Here is a 15,312-nt window from a genome sequence, read left to right as displayed (position 1 = left end):
AAAAATAATTCTTATGAACAAATTTAAAGATCTAGCTTATCTGTATTTTAATTGATAAGAAAGAAGAAGGAGAAAATGTATAAAATAATGATTGTACTTTTCTTCTGTGCCCATGAAGTAATTCTAGCTATAGTTGGAAAACAGAAGTCCCAGTAAGTTTTGGTCTGCTCATTACCACAGAATAGTAGCATTGAGGCCTGTAATGTTGACTCACATGTGCAAAGTCCACCCTCTAATAGAATAAAAACTACACAAAGCAGTCAAATGACTTTTCAGTCGATCTTCACGGAGTGTTAATATTAAGGCAGAAACATACACTAACACATTTTTTCGGAAGATTTTTTTTAAAGCCTTTTATGTTCTAAGTTTAGAAAGTTAAAAGAACCAGAGTATACTGAATGTTTACATTAATCAATGTTTCACTGCATGTGCAGTGATTTTTGTGAGGCTTCTTAGTTTGTAAACACAATAATAATTAAAATTCTGTTCTCTCGTCCATTTGAAATTTACTGTGGTGGCAGAGTTTATTTTCAATCAGAAAATGATTTGGCTGACGTAGAAAATGCTTTTAAATATTAACAGATTTCTTTTTTCCTTTGAATATGGTTTCACTCAGCTGTCTAGGTAAAGAGAATGGAATAAACAACCATGCACATTTCTATTATTGTTGGTGGTGGTGGTGGTGGTTGTATGCTGTCTAGTCGGTTCCAACTCTATAAGTCTTTATTGGAGCAGAAAGCCTTGTCTTTCTTCTGCGAAGCAGCTGGTGGATTCGAACTGCTAGCCTTGTGGTTAGCAGTCAAATTCCTGGCCCACTGTGCCACCAGTGCTTCCCGTTATTCTTAATAAATCTATTGAAATATTGTGAAAATTATTTCACTTTCCTCAGACATGAAGAATTTTTATTAGTGTTAATAGCAATTTTGAAATTTTGGAAAGGATCATTTTAATTAGCTATTTTAGCATGTTTTCTTTTGAAGACTCAGTTTATACATCTGATTGGGTCATGATTTTTTTAAACTCCATTTTAAACTATTCACAAATAGTTCTACTTGTGTTTCTTTAAACTAAATTGAGAAAAAAAATGTAGTTAGAATTTTATCATATATCAATATTTTCTCCAAAACAGTGTGAAATACCATCTTCATTCTAGAATTGACACCCCCCCCCACTACTACCAATATAATTGTTGTTATGTGCCGTGGAGTTGGTTCTGACCCATAGCAACCCTGTACAGGGTTTCTGAGGCTGTAAGTCTTTACGGGAGCAGAACGCCTCATCTTTCTCCTGCGGGACAGCTGGTAGTTTTGAACTGCTGACCTTTAGGTTTGCAGCCCGATTTGTAACCACTATGCTAACAGAGCTCCTTACTGCCAACATAATTGTTGTTGTTGTTGTTAAGTGCCGTCGAGTCGGTTTCGACCCATAGCGACCCTGAACAGGGTTTCCGAGGCTGTAAATCTTTACGGGAGCAGATTGCCTCATCTTTCTCCCGCGGAGCATCTGGTAGTTTCGAACTGCTGACCTTGCGGGTCGCAGCCCAATTCGTAACCACTACGCTACCAGATCAACATAATAGGTAGTATAAAAGACACTGCTTTAAATCCTTTAGGAAACTTATTTTTGTTTTTTAGCTCATAGAAAATCTAATGTAGAATTTTAATGCCAAATGTTATTTGTTGCTGTTGTTATGTGCCGTGGAGTCGGTTCTGACTCATAGCAGCCCTGTACAGGGTTTCTGAGGCTGTAAATCTTTACGGGAGCAGAAAGCATCATCTTTCTCTCGGGGAACAGCTGGTAGTTTTGAACTGCTGACCATGAGATTAGCAGCTCCATTAGTAACCACTACATTCCTTGACAAGTGATATATAACCCTTCAATTTTTCACAATGTCATGGAGTATCTGATCTAATTCATTTCTTCTTCTTTCTCTTTCATACTCTACTAAAGTTTCAATTCCAGTGTCTTTTTAATAGTTTCATATTATTTCTTGGGTATTGCTACTTTAGTAGGTAATCAGGTAATATTGTCATTGGATACTCCAGGCACTCTTCACTGGAGATGTAGGTTAAAGAAAACAAGTAGGGAGTAAATCCAGTCACGCACAAATATGGGCAACCATATAAATATAAAAAGTCCTAACTTATGCTGCCACTTTTTAGGCTTGAAATCTCCCACTTTTGCAACTATAAGTTTTTGCATCGTGTTTTATAATTGCAGCTTTGTGGATCTGTTTTCTTCCTCCAAGGCCCTTTCTACAAATGCTTAGAATTTGTGCATATTGGTGGGTTGTTATTCATTCCAACCCAGGGATACCCTTTGTCTTGGATTCACCAAAATAAATTGAGGCATTATACTTGCATTTCAATTAAATATTTAAACACAGATCTAGAAATATGTGTTTAGGAAAGCTCAAAACTAATTGTCTTCAAGTTTCTTCCAACTCACGAGAACCATGTGTATATCAGAGTAGAACTTAGCTCCAGAGAGATTTCACTGGCTCACTCTTCAAGCCTTTCTTCCAAGGTGCCTTTGGGGAGACTCTCAGTTAGAAGTCCGGCACATCCAGGGACTCTCCTATGAAAGTGCATAATGCCCTGAAATATAATTTATACCATACTAAAAATAATCAATCTGTGAGTAGATCGGGAGATTAAGTTTAAAAAGAAAAAGTAGAAAGGGAATGATAACAAAGATTGATAACGTAGGTGACCACATCTTAATTACTCTATAGATCAGAGTTGTTAGTCCATCCACAGGAGAGTTAACTAACATAGAAACAACTTACTTGATTATTTTAATTGGATCGTTCTATAATGTCAATAATATGTTTCCCTGAAAGTTGCTTTGATTTGCTTATGAAGAATATGATTAATATTTTTTTCAGACAAAGTCTAAGCAGACTCCAAAAGAACTAATTGATTTAGTCCTTTTAGTCTAATAAAACAAAACAAAAAATTTAAAAAGTAATTGAGATGTGTTGTTAGAAGTTAACGTATAAAGGTAAACAGTGACCTGAACCTTCAACATAGTTAGCAGATAAATGTACACATATCTCTGTAATGCAGGTCAGGAAATATCTTACAATGTTGGTTAAAAGGATTGCTAATGTTTTACAGAGATTTTTTTTTTTTTTCTTTAAAAACTTAAAACATTTATTCTTTCTTTGTTATTAAACAGATTTAAATATGATTCCTGCATTTGGACTGGTTAATTTTTGAATACAGCAATGTCCTGATATGGTGCTATAGGATAAAGCATTAGACCACAAGGTCAGTTTGAACCACAAGGTTGGTGGTTCGAACTTACCAGTCGCTCCTTGGAAACCCTATACAAAATCATTAAGAGTTGGAAATGACTCGATGGCACTTAACAAAAACATACTTAAAAAAGAAAATTTTGTAAGTTAACCACTTCTTTTTATATGCTTGTTTCCAATAGTAGTAGTAATGAAGGTTTCGCTATAAATCGAGTTAAATTTAGTGAGGAACACACACAAGAAATAGATCATTTAAAAAATGATAGTTACCATTTGTATATAATCAAAATATTGAATAGTTAAGCAGGCTTCAAACCAAAATCAGAAAAGTCATTGAATTTAAATCCAAAAGTAAAAAAGCATTGGCATGTGTGGTGCCCTGGACTGCAAGGTCAGTTTGAACCACAAGGCTGATGGTTCAACCTCACCAGCTGCTCCTCGAAAACCCTATACAGAGGTTACTATGAGTTGGAAACAACTTGAAGGCACTTAACAAAAAGAAGGTCTTATTTTATAAAGGGTATTAGTTCAAAATCAAAGTGCATTCCTGTTTTCAGCCCTTTTCCCTTTATCCAATCAGGAAACATGACTGGCTACTTTCGTCATGTCTATTGCTTTACTTCCCATGGGCCATGGAAATGCAGTTAGCAAAGCCTCCCCAGTAAGACTTAATGCTCCTCAATATGGCAGCATGTCTCCTACCTGCTGTGAGGATACTCATTTCAATTAATGAATATTTTTTTAATGAAGTTATCTGGAATGTTTTATAAATGTAAAAACTCAATGATCTCATCATTGTTGCTAGCTGTGCTAGAGTCAGTAGTGTCTCAGGTGACCCCATGTGTTCCAAGTACAACTCCATAGATTTTTAAAGGCTCTGATCTCTCAGAGACAGATTACCAGGCTTCTTTTCCAAGGCACCTCTGGGTGGGTTCCAACTATCAACTTGCCAGCATGTGCTTAACTATTTGAGCCACATAGAGACTCCAGCCCCATCATTAGTCTGTTATTGTTGTGGGTCTTAAAGTGCTGTGGAGTTCGTTTTGATTCACAGCAACTGGTATAGGGTTTCCAAGGAGCAACTGGTGGGTTTGAACCACCTACCTTATGGTTAGCAGTACAGTGCCTTGTCGACAGGGCACCATTATTAGTCTAGTAAAAATTAGTGATTTTTGGTCACTGTCTATCTTATGAATTTGACTATTTTTAAGAGGTTGGTGTTGATGTTTTCTTTTGTAGATTGTCAGCAGTTTGAATGATTGATATAGTACTCTAAATTTGGAATTTTTAAGTATTTCAATACAAGGATTATAATAAGTTTTAAAATAAAATATGTCTGCATGCTACAGTAATGTTTCCAAAAGCAAACATTATTTTAATTTGTTTTATTGTTGTTTACCTTAGTAATTTTAATCCATTTCTCTTAAATATTATTGCATACTAGTTTGTTACTTGGCTGAGAAAAACTACATCTAGAGTTTCCAAAATAAAATCAAATGTTTGGTATGGAAATATGTTTTATATTGGCTATGTTCCTACTCCTTTTAAAAGGTTATTTCATGAAGGACTTGACTTGTTCTTCTCTTTTATTACTAATTCCATGACAGGGTAAGGAATAGGAAATTCTGATTTTTGAAAATTGTAGACTATTATTTTATTAAAAATAAATCAAAGACTCAAGTTAAATTGTATGTTAGTTGCTTATATGTTGCTGTTAAGTGCCGTCGAGTCAGCTCCGACTGATAGCGACCCTGTATAGGGTTTCCAAGGAGCAGCTGGTGAGTTTGAACCACCAACCTTGTGATTCAACCCAACCTTGAAGTCCAGTGCTTTATCCCACAGTGCCATAAATGAAAAAGAACTGTTAAACTTACATATTTTTCTAAACTTTGACTATTTTGTAAAACTTTATAGGAGGAATACTAACTAAAGTGTTTCTCTTTCAAGATGAATTTATTGCTGAAACACAATGCTTAGTTTTACCAAATGAAGCAATAAATTAAATAAGATAAAATGTAAGGTAACTTTAACATGGTGATTCATTTTATTTTATTTTGTTTTTCAATTTAAGAATATATGACTTAGTATAGAGTTACCTCCTAAGATCTAAAGCTTTTGTAAGCAAAAGAGCCCCACCCCACCCCCACCCCCCCACCCCAAGCTCCATACATGTACACAGCTCATACTTTTTGGTATTTACTTCACTAAGTTAAAAAATTAGAAAAGTCCTGTGGAATTTGAGATACACTCAGTATGTTAGGCTTTCAATCCCTAGGTTCTAAAGCTTTTGTAAGCAAAAGAGCCCCACCCCACCCCCACCCCCCCGCCCCAAGCTCCATACATGTACACAGCTCATACTTTTTGGTATTTACTTCACTAAGTTAAAAAATTAGAAAAGTCCTGTGGAATTTGAGATACACTCAGTATGTTAGGCTTTCAATCCCTAGGTTACATAACAAAACTATATGATAGAATTTGATGTGACTTGCTGCCAGAAACTGAAGGCAGTTTATCTTCTTTATGCATCCTGGCTTTCTTTAATAAAAAGAATCATTGAGCTTTTCATTTATATCAGATGGCAAAATAAATAAATAAATAAATGTGGCATCATTGTTCATTGTTATTATGGCTGTTTCAGGTAAAGATATGTGAAATCAACAATTCAGAGTAAAAATTTTGAAAACTGAAATTATAATCACCTTACCTTAAATTATAGTCCAGTTTAACCAAAAGGGAATGTTTTAAATTTTATTCTAAGCTATCAACTTAATATGAAACCTTTATATTACTTATTTATATTTACTTATAACATGTTTATTTTTAAAAATAGATAATCTTAAAATAGTATCTCCATGGTTTACTGTTACCAGTTTGACCCAACTTGCCAATGTTACCACCTCCTTACCTGGATATCATTATGTTTGAGGATACTGCTGATAGCCAGTTGATGATAACAGATTAAGATGATAATTTAGGATTGAATGATTTTATAGCAATATTAGAAATAAGGGAAAGGGGAGAGAAGATGTCTATCAAGCCAATATTTTTCACAAAAGAAAGGAGAGTGTGTAAGACATGTCTGGTTGAATAATTTTCTCTGAATTTTCCCTTATATACCAAGAAAATTTGCTAAAGGTTTCACTCTTAAAGACCCAGAAAATCCAGAGACCTGGCCTGTATTTGGAGATCTTATGAGTTTGTGACCTTGTTCGTTCATTTAACGTCTTGGGTCTCCTTTCCTTATCAATAAAATGAAGGAGTTGGATTAAATGATCTTTAAAGTCACCTCCAAGTCAAAGTTTCTATGAATTTTAGTGATACCTTGTAAAATAAAGAGAACACGATTTTGTAGTTAATTTGACTGGGGTTTAATTCTAAGCCAAGTACTTTATAGGTCTGTGAGTTTAGTTAAGTAAATTAGTACTTTGAACCTTAATTTCTTCATTTATGAATTAAAATTAGTATGACCTAAGTACTAATGTTGTTGTAAGCATTGAAATAATAAAGGTAAAGTAACCAGTGAAATCAGTCAAGTGATGACATCTAGGTGTTTGTGGTGGCAGTAGTTATGTGCCATGGAGTTGGTTCCAACTCATGGCAACCCTGGATAGGACCGACTTGACGGCACTTAACAACAACAACAACAACAACAACAACAAATCTTTAGGAGAGCAGAAAGCCTCACCTTTCTCCCATGGAGTGGCTGATAGTTTCGAACTGCTAACCTTGAGGTTAGAAGCCTGACTCGTAGCCACTATGCTACCAGAGTTCCTTTCTAGTTTTTTAACCAATGGTAAATGCTTTTACTGTTACTTTTTCAAATCAGTGACAGGAATACTATTACATTTGTATGAAGATGGGAATCAGCTACTTTGACTTTAAGAGCTTGTATTAAATTCTAGGAAGATAGACAGAAGACTTATGGGGGAGTTGAAATCTACTACATAGAGAACTAGCTCTAGTTGACTTTGTGTGACAAATTAGATACTTGTACAATACTTAGTCTCCTTCATTTTTTTCTGTCCCACAGGTGAACGGCCCTTCCACTGTAACCAGTGTGGAGCTTCCTTTACTCAGAAGGGCAACCTTCTGAGGCACATAAAGTTACACTCTGGCGAGAAGCCGTTCAAATGTCCTTTCTGCAGCTACGCCTGTAGAAGAAGGGACGCCCTCACAGGACACCTCAGGACCCACTCTGGTAAGTGTCACCAACTCTGAAGAGACAGCTAAAGTATGTGAATTCAGGAGGGTTCTGTAGATTAATATGAAATAATTTTGTAGCATTGATGTGTATCTAGCAATGAGCTAGACAATATTTTTATTTGTGCACATTAAAAACTGATAAGTACTACAAAACACATATAATCTTTCATTTTGAGTCTTACAGATTTGGCAAAAAGCAATATTGTCAACTAGAGTCTCTTATTTAAAGCCATTGGGATAGAAATATCAGGTATTATATAAAATTTCTAGGATTTTTGTATTTTAAATCTTAATTACTAATTAGTAATACAGTGATTTTGGTTGATACAGGTGGCTTAGTTGCTTGGTGCTCCTATAACACAAATACTTCAAGTGGGTAACTTTAACAAGTAGAAACATAATTTCTTACAGTTTAGGAGACTAGAAGTCTGAATTCCAGGTGCTGGCTCTAAGGGAAGGCTCTTTCCCTCTGCCTCTTCTGAAGGAAGGGCCTTGTTCTTCCTAAGATTCTGCTCCTGGGAAGTCTTTATGTGGCTTGGCAGTTCTCTCAGCTTCTCTGACTACCTTGTTTTTGATATCTTTTATGCCTCAAAAGAAACTGAGTTATTGAGAGAAAAATGTGGAACAAAACTCAATACCATAAAAAAAGACTGGGCTTGTTTGTTGGATAGAAAAAGGTGGGACCCAAAGACTGTGGCCCTTAATTTCCTCTTCTGGGCTGGAAATGACCCCTAGGCTCCATTTTGAGCCAAACCATATAAGAGGAGCAGTAGCACTAGGGAGGTACTCATGCCTTAGAATAATCAAGCATCTGAGACCAAAAGGATTGCATTTACCCCAAAACAAAGAAAGGTCAGAAGGGTTATGAAAGAGAGGAATGAAAGTGGGAACCACAGGGAGAAAGTGGGGTGAGGGATGTTACATTGTGGGGATGTTGTTGTTGTTAAGTGCCATTGAGTTCTGACCCATAGTGACCCTGTATAGAGTTTCCAAGGAATAGCTGGTGAAGTTGAACCACCAATCCTGTGGTTCAAAATGACTTTGCAGTCCAGTGCATTAACCCACAATGCCACATCCAGACTCTAATTGTGGGCGTAGCAATCAATAATATGAAACAAAATGTGTATGAATTGTTGAATAGAAAACTGATCTGCTCTCTAAACCTTCATCCAATTCACAGTAAAAAGTTAAAAAACCAAAAATAAAAAAATTTGACTCATGACATACCCTATACTAATCCACCTCATTAAATAAAAAAGATAGTGTTTCTTAAATGGGATTACAACCATAGATATGTTGTTGTTGTTAAGTGCCTTCAAGTTGGTTCTGACCCATAACAACCCTGTATAGGGTTTCCAAGGAGTGGCTGGTGAGCTTGAACCATCGACTTTGCAATTCAAACTGACCTTGCAGACCAGTGCATTAACCAGTAGAGGTTAGGATTTATAACACATTATTGAAGGAAGAATTTAGTCTATAGTTGATCTTCAATTAAATATCACAGTTAACATACTCTATAGTTACTACATAGAAGATGAAGCTATATTTTTTGCTTATATTGTGTCCAGGCTGGGACCTTATGGGAATCAAATATTGCTATTTATAAACTAGAAAATGTAATGCTCATTAGAATATGTACCCTCCATTTTCACTTTCTTTGCTTCTTTAGTTCTTGAATTACAGTCATTAGGCATTATCTAAAGCTCTTCTGTTTCATAAATCATGATTAAAATTATTATCATTACAGAATAAGTCTGATTAAAAACAAAGCAAAACAAAAACATCAGAATAGAGTAGATAAAAGAGAAAATGATTAGGAAGTCTGAATGAATCGCATTTAACTTTTAGCATGAATTGCCATAACCAAGAAGCTAAAGGTGGAAAATTAACAGAACACTTTCAAGTCAATTTTATATGCTCCTTCTACCAATAATGACATTTAAAATTTTAATTTTAATATGAAGACATAATAGAAGTGATATTTTCATCTCCATTGACAAATTGCATTAGAGAATGCTGTGGGTTGTGAGGTAATGCTTGATTTATCTTTCTTTACCTTATTCTTTCTTATTAACCCTCAATGCTCTACTTAGGCTTTTAGCATGACTATGAAATATGTAAAGCTATTTTAAGCATAAATCATAAACTTGAGGCAATTGTCAAAAGTGAAGGTAATACAAATATAAAACAATATATTTTACTTTTCCTGATTCAAACTATTTCTCTTATTGGCCCTTGTAGCATTCTATATTAAAATTGTATTCATAAAGTGATATTATTTTATTACAAAAAGTTTTCTTTATCTTGAAGATATGATGAGTATTTCTATTAGGTTTATGTTCTGAATTTTAATATGTTATTGAGTTGCAGAATTTTGCAACATACAGCTTATAATGAACATTTCTACTACATGAAGTTGTGGCAGAAATATCACTATAAAAATCTAATGTAATTCTTTCCACTATGTTGTTGTATTGTTAAGTGCCATCTAGTCAATTCCAACTCATAGCAACCCAATGTAGGGTTTCTGAGGAGCAGCTGTTGGGTTTGAACTGCTAACCTTGCGATTAGCAATCCAGTACCTGTCCTATAGCACCACACTAGGACTCCTTACACAATGTACTGTTTCAAGTATGTATTTAGTATGCACATGTTATGTTATGTTACTGATCCTGGTAAATAAAGTCCCTGTGACTACTATCATGGTGATTGTTATACCAAGTCATGATTTTTTACAGATGTGTAAACAGATTGCGTACTCAAACTGACGAATTAAGAGAGCTTAATAGAGTTACTATTGACAAGGATGTGGGTGACATTAAGGGAAAACAAAAGGGGCTTGTCATAATAGCAGCACTTTATGGCTCCTCCCAGTCCTCAGCCTGATGAAGAAGGGTACAGAATAGTAACCAAGAACCCTGAGAAGCGAAAGAGCTTTGGCTGTAGACTAAACTGCCATACAAGTATTCTGTAAGAATTCTTTAAGAAATGTTGCCAGTGCCAACCGAAATACCTGATTTCACTCTTCATCCTCCAGTCTCCTACTTGGCCTTCTATTGGCTGAAAATAGCCAGAATCTAGAAAAAGAGTCTTTGATGAAGTCCATTAATGTCATCTTCTTCAGAGCATAGAGAAAGTGGAGAAGAGTAGAAGGGTGGATCTGGAGGAGCAGAGGGAGCATATCTAACACAGTCCCTTCTTTGTCCCTCAGCATCCATTTTTGTCCTTTGTCCAGATGAAACACTTAGAACATAAATATTAGCCACCACCAGGGATAAAAAGGGGATTTTTTTTTTTAAAAAAGAAAGAAACATTTAACAGGTATAGCTGCTGAAATCCATACTTCTCTAGTTGGTCAATAAACGTTCAAGTTAATGGTTATAGTTTTCTTCTTTCATTACTAATTACATCTTCCTCTTCCTCTTGTTCTTATCATCTGGGCTGGACAGGTTTCTCTAGCTGATGAGTGACCCAGTGGCTTATGTGATCATTAGAGTGGCCACTCCCACCTTCTCTTTGACTGTATGTTCTGACTCTCAAAGAGATGGCTTTCAGTATATACCATATTCACAGGACACATCTAAACCTTTTCCAGATAGCACCCATACAAGAATTACTCCATGGACAAACCATTTCACCACTTCATTTAGTAAGCTGGATTCTGGATGACAGGACATAGATGTGACTAGTGAATTCTATGTGTTTGAGCCCAATGCTGTACTTCCTTAATACAGTAAGAAATACCTTGATCATTGGTAAGATATTCAGTTAAATTTAAGCATGGTGGAGCTGGCAAAGACATTGAAGGAAGGGAAGACAAAACCACATCCTAAATATATATCTATTTCTGTGAGGATAAATTGCTGCCTACTCCATGTTATCAGGAACCCAAAATAGCCTACCTGCCATTAATTGACTGGTTGGTCCCCATGAGGATTGGTGTCATATCGAGGTCTCAGCATTGGGAAGTTGGAAACGCAGCAGTGCTGGTGGTTAAATCAGTCATAGATAGGAGTCCATGCTACCGATTCTATATACGGTTTCCATCTATGGTAAATGTGTACATGGTCCATTGAGCAAGCAGCAGGGTAGTCAGGTAAAGAATCTGAGTAATAAGGGACTTCACCTGGTCCAGAGTACTAAGAACCTCCTTCACAGTGGATGAAATTTACGTAGAGGAAAATACATAGGACCCATGTTGCCACCATTTGTACTGATTCTGAGAGATGCATTCATAATAACTCCTCGACAGTTTTTTGTCATCAGTAATCCAGTCTTATTCTTCCAAGCCTCTGACCATGCGGTTATGCCCCATGTCATTACCCCAGCTATCTCGCCTTCCATGTACAGTGTACAATCAAATGTGCTGTCTGAAGTTCCACCTGCCGGGGTAATATGCTTTTAAGCACTGCAGGAGCATTTCCGGGTCAGACACCTTAAGTGGGGCTAAAATAAAAGTCACAGCTTGTACTGTTGTCCACACAATACATTTGCAAACCAGGTGTACATGTTTTCATCCTCCATTCATTGATCATTGAGAGTTCCCCATGAGGCCATACATGTGGGTTGAAAGAGAGATTGTGAAGCAGTAGAAGCAGGTATCAGGGACATCTGAGCTACTTGCTATTGCAGTCCACTTGGGCTTCCCAAACCTGCTTGGTCCCAGTTTCATTTGATAATGCAATGCTACTGTGCAACCTAGGTTGTTGATACGATATGATGATAGAATTCAGATAACACCCATTCATGATGGGCAGTTTGGGGCCCATAGTGATTTAAAGTCTCATGACCTGGTACTTAGTCTTAGCCAAGATCCAGTAGTAAGTCCGAAGCTGCTTTTCAAGTGGAGAATAGCTGTTGGTGGAAGATATGGCAACTCCACAACCTTTAGGGAGTTGCACTCTGATGTACCTATTGATGGAAGGAATTGCTGTATAGCATCTCTATTTGCCATACACATTTGCAAAAATCATTGTACCTGCTGAATCTCAGGGTCAAAGTTTTAAAGTGTCCTTTATCATAGAAGGGACAAGCTGCAGATTCTTTTTCTTGTGCCAGGCCCCTCTTAACACTGACAGACTTGTAGGTTACCTAGTGCCTGCTTCAGAAATGCATACCCAAGTGTTATTTCAGAATCCAAAGGGGCCACCAAGCTTTTAGCCTCCTTAATGGTGAAAGGTATAAGGGGAAGGAATTCATCAGTTTCTATAGAGAAGCTGTTTTTACATGCCAAGACCACTAGGCCCCTAGAAACTTCATCCATTATGTAAGGCCCTGAATCTTTGCAGAATTTATCTCCAGTCCTCTAATATTCATGTTTTGCTAAGGTACCTTTGATGCTTACTACTTCTTGCTCATCAGATTCAATAAGCATAATGTCAGAAATGTAATGTTTCCGCTTGATCTATCCTTAAGTTCAGATAGTGAAAGTATAATGTAGTTCTTGCAATCTGAAAGCAAACAAGCTGCTTGTATCTTTACTAATAGAAATCATTGTAAAAAAAAAAGGCAAAGTCAGTAGTAGTCCCATACATGGTGTCAGGAGCTATGCTGATATACTGCTTCCTATATTATTGGCTTTCCCCATTGCTAAATATATTTATTCCCACCAAAACTGGAAGGTGGACTTGAGTCAAGTCTCCATATATATTTTGATCTCCATAAGACCCCACTTGGGTGGACAATAGTAAAGATACTACAGCTAAAATTGCATCTGTGGTTGGCATTGCAATATGATTGTTGTTGTTAAGTGCCTTTGAGTCAGTTCTTACTCATAGCAACTCTGTATAGGGTTTCTAAACCACCAGCCTTGTGGCTAGCAGTCCAGTGGTTATCCTACAGTGCCACACCAGGTTAACAATATGATTATTGTAGTTAAGTAACGTCGAGTTGGGTCTGACTCACAGCGACCCTGTATAAGGTTTCCGAGGAGCAGCTGGTAAGTTTGAACTGCTGACCTTGCAGTTCAAGCCACCTTTTCAGTCCAGTGCTTATCCTATGGAGCCATTAATCCATAGAACCGTCTCAATTTTGCATTAGCAAAACAGTTTAAATGGGTATATGGTAGGAATCACTACCCCAACATCTTTCAGTTTTTTGATGGTATCAGTAATTTTGATAATTCATCCAGTCACGTTTTTTTCAGTTTACTATTTTGGGGCAAGTGTTAGTTATAGGACTATCCTATCTAACATGGTAGTTGCTAGTCACATATAGCTGTTAAGCACTTACAATAGGGCTAATGCTGATGTGACATTAGAGGCTAAGCAATAGACCACTGGGTTGGTTTGAACCACAATGTTGGCAGTTCAGACTTACCAGCCACTCCTCAGAAGTGTGCAGGGTCACTGTGACTTGGTGTTTTTACCTAATAAACTATGTTAAATAAACTATATTATTATTAAACTTATTTTAATGCAGTTAGTAAAAAAATTTAAATTGCATATGTGGTTCACATTTTATTGCTATTGGACAGTCTTGTACTTGACCCAGAGAACCATGGGACTCAAGGCAAGGACTCAGCCCACTGCTAAATAAATTTAGTCCCAGCAAAACTGGAGGGTGGACTTGGGTCAAGTCTCCATCTATATCTTCATCTCCATAAGCCCACACTTGGGTGGACAATAGTGACATTAATATAGTATTTACAAGTCATGTAAATACTGTATAAATGCTTACCAGTGCCTAGTTGATTATTACCACACTACTAAATGGAAATCAAGATGAAAAAATTTCAAGTAAATAATGTAGGAAGCAGTTTTGTGGCATTAATAACATGTAACAATAAAGAGATCTAATAGCTTAGTGGTTACGAATCGGGCTGCTAACCTGTTCTGCAGGAGAAAGATGAGGCTTTCTGCTCCCGTAAAGATTTGCAGCCTTGGAAACCCTGTGCAGGGTAACTATGAGTTGGAACTGACTCCACAGTACTTAACAACAACAATAAAGAACGAATAAGTGAAAATAATAACATTGACTGTCATTGCCCAAGGGGGGAAAGGAAGTACCAAGTACTGTCTATGAAATAATAATATTCATATAAGAAGAAGAGAATTAAAATAATAATATGATGTTGTAATGTTGTTGTGGAGTACCTTCCAGTCGATTCTGACCCCTAATGACCCTGTATAGGGTTTCTAAGGAGCAGCTGGTGAGCTTGAACCACTGAATATACTAGACATGATATCCTAATCTAATTTAAAGCACTAATTCTTAAATTTTAATCTGTAGAATATTCTATTTGACCTTGATAGTCAGTTTTTACCCTATTTTGTTCTGCTCAGCTCTCAGAAAAAACTAGTTTTTATTGGCTTCAGTATATTGCCATGTCCTTTGGCCTCTGGTTAGGTTCCGTCTGTAGGATTAATTTCTGGTGAGGTTCAGAAAGAAACAAAGGGCAAAGAGAATGAAGTGAGGGACTTGAGTGCTGTAGAACTGAGTAGAGGAATGCCACCACTGCCAGCCTGCAATTCAGGGAACAACCACTGAAATCAAGAATTGGAATGTATTATCAACTATATATTGCTAACTGAAAAATCACAGTTTTTTAGCCCAATGAGAAAATAAGCCATATTTAGAAAAATGCATCTCAGACATACTGGTGTTTAAGGTTCTAGGCAGCAGTGCAACTGCCAGAAATTCAAGCTGGATTTAGAAGAGGATCTAGAATAAGGAATATCATTGCTGATGTCCGATAGGCTGTTACTGATAGCAAAGAATAGTAGAAAGATATTTATTTACTTTCCTGTGTTTGATTATACTAAGGCATTAAGTTTATGTGTGTATTATAAAAACCAAAAAGGAAGAACATGCTCAGCATTTCTTAAGCTGGGGGAACTGAAGGAAAAAAA

General features: G+C 36.5%; 1 protein-coding gene across 4 annotated transcripts in view; it reads left to right on the top strand.

The window, feature by feature from the left end:
* Positions 1-15,312, top strand: part of IKZF2 (IKAROS family zinc finger 2 (Helios)) — a 187,643-nt gene that overhangs the window by 139,647 nt on the left and 32,684 nt on the right. For all 4 annotated transcript variants that reach the window (XM_006867779.1, XM_006867780.1, XM_006867781.1 and 1 more), the window contains one exon: positions 7,290-7,457. In XM_006867779.1, the coding sequence (XP_006867841.1) occupies positions 7,290-7,457 (168 nt within the window). The remainder of the gene's footprint in view (positions 1-7,289; positions 7,458-15,312) is intronic.

The sequence above is a fragment of the Chrysochloris asiatica genome, unplaced genomic scaffold, assembly GCF_000296735.1.
Source record: "Chrysochloris asiatica unplaced genomic scaffold, ChrAsi1.0 scaffold00110, whole genome shotgun sequence".
Classification (NCBI taxonomy): domain Eukaryota; kingdom Metazoa; phylum Chordata; class Mammalia; order Afrosoricida; family Chrysochloridae; genus Chrysochloris; species Chrysochloris asiatica.
This window is presented reverse-complemented; position numbering and strand designations above follow the sequence as displayed.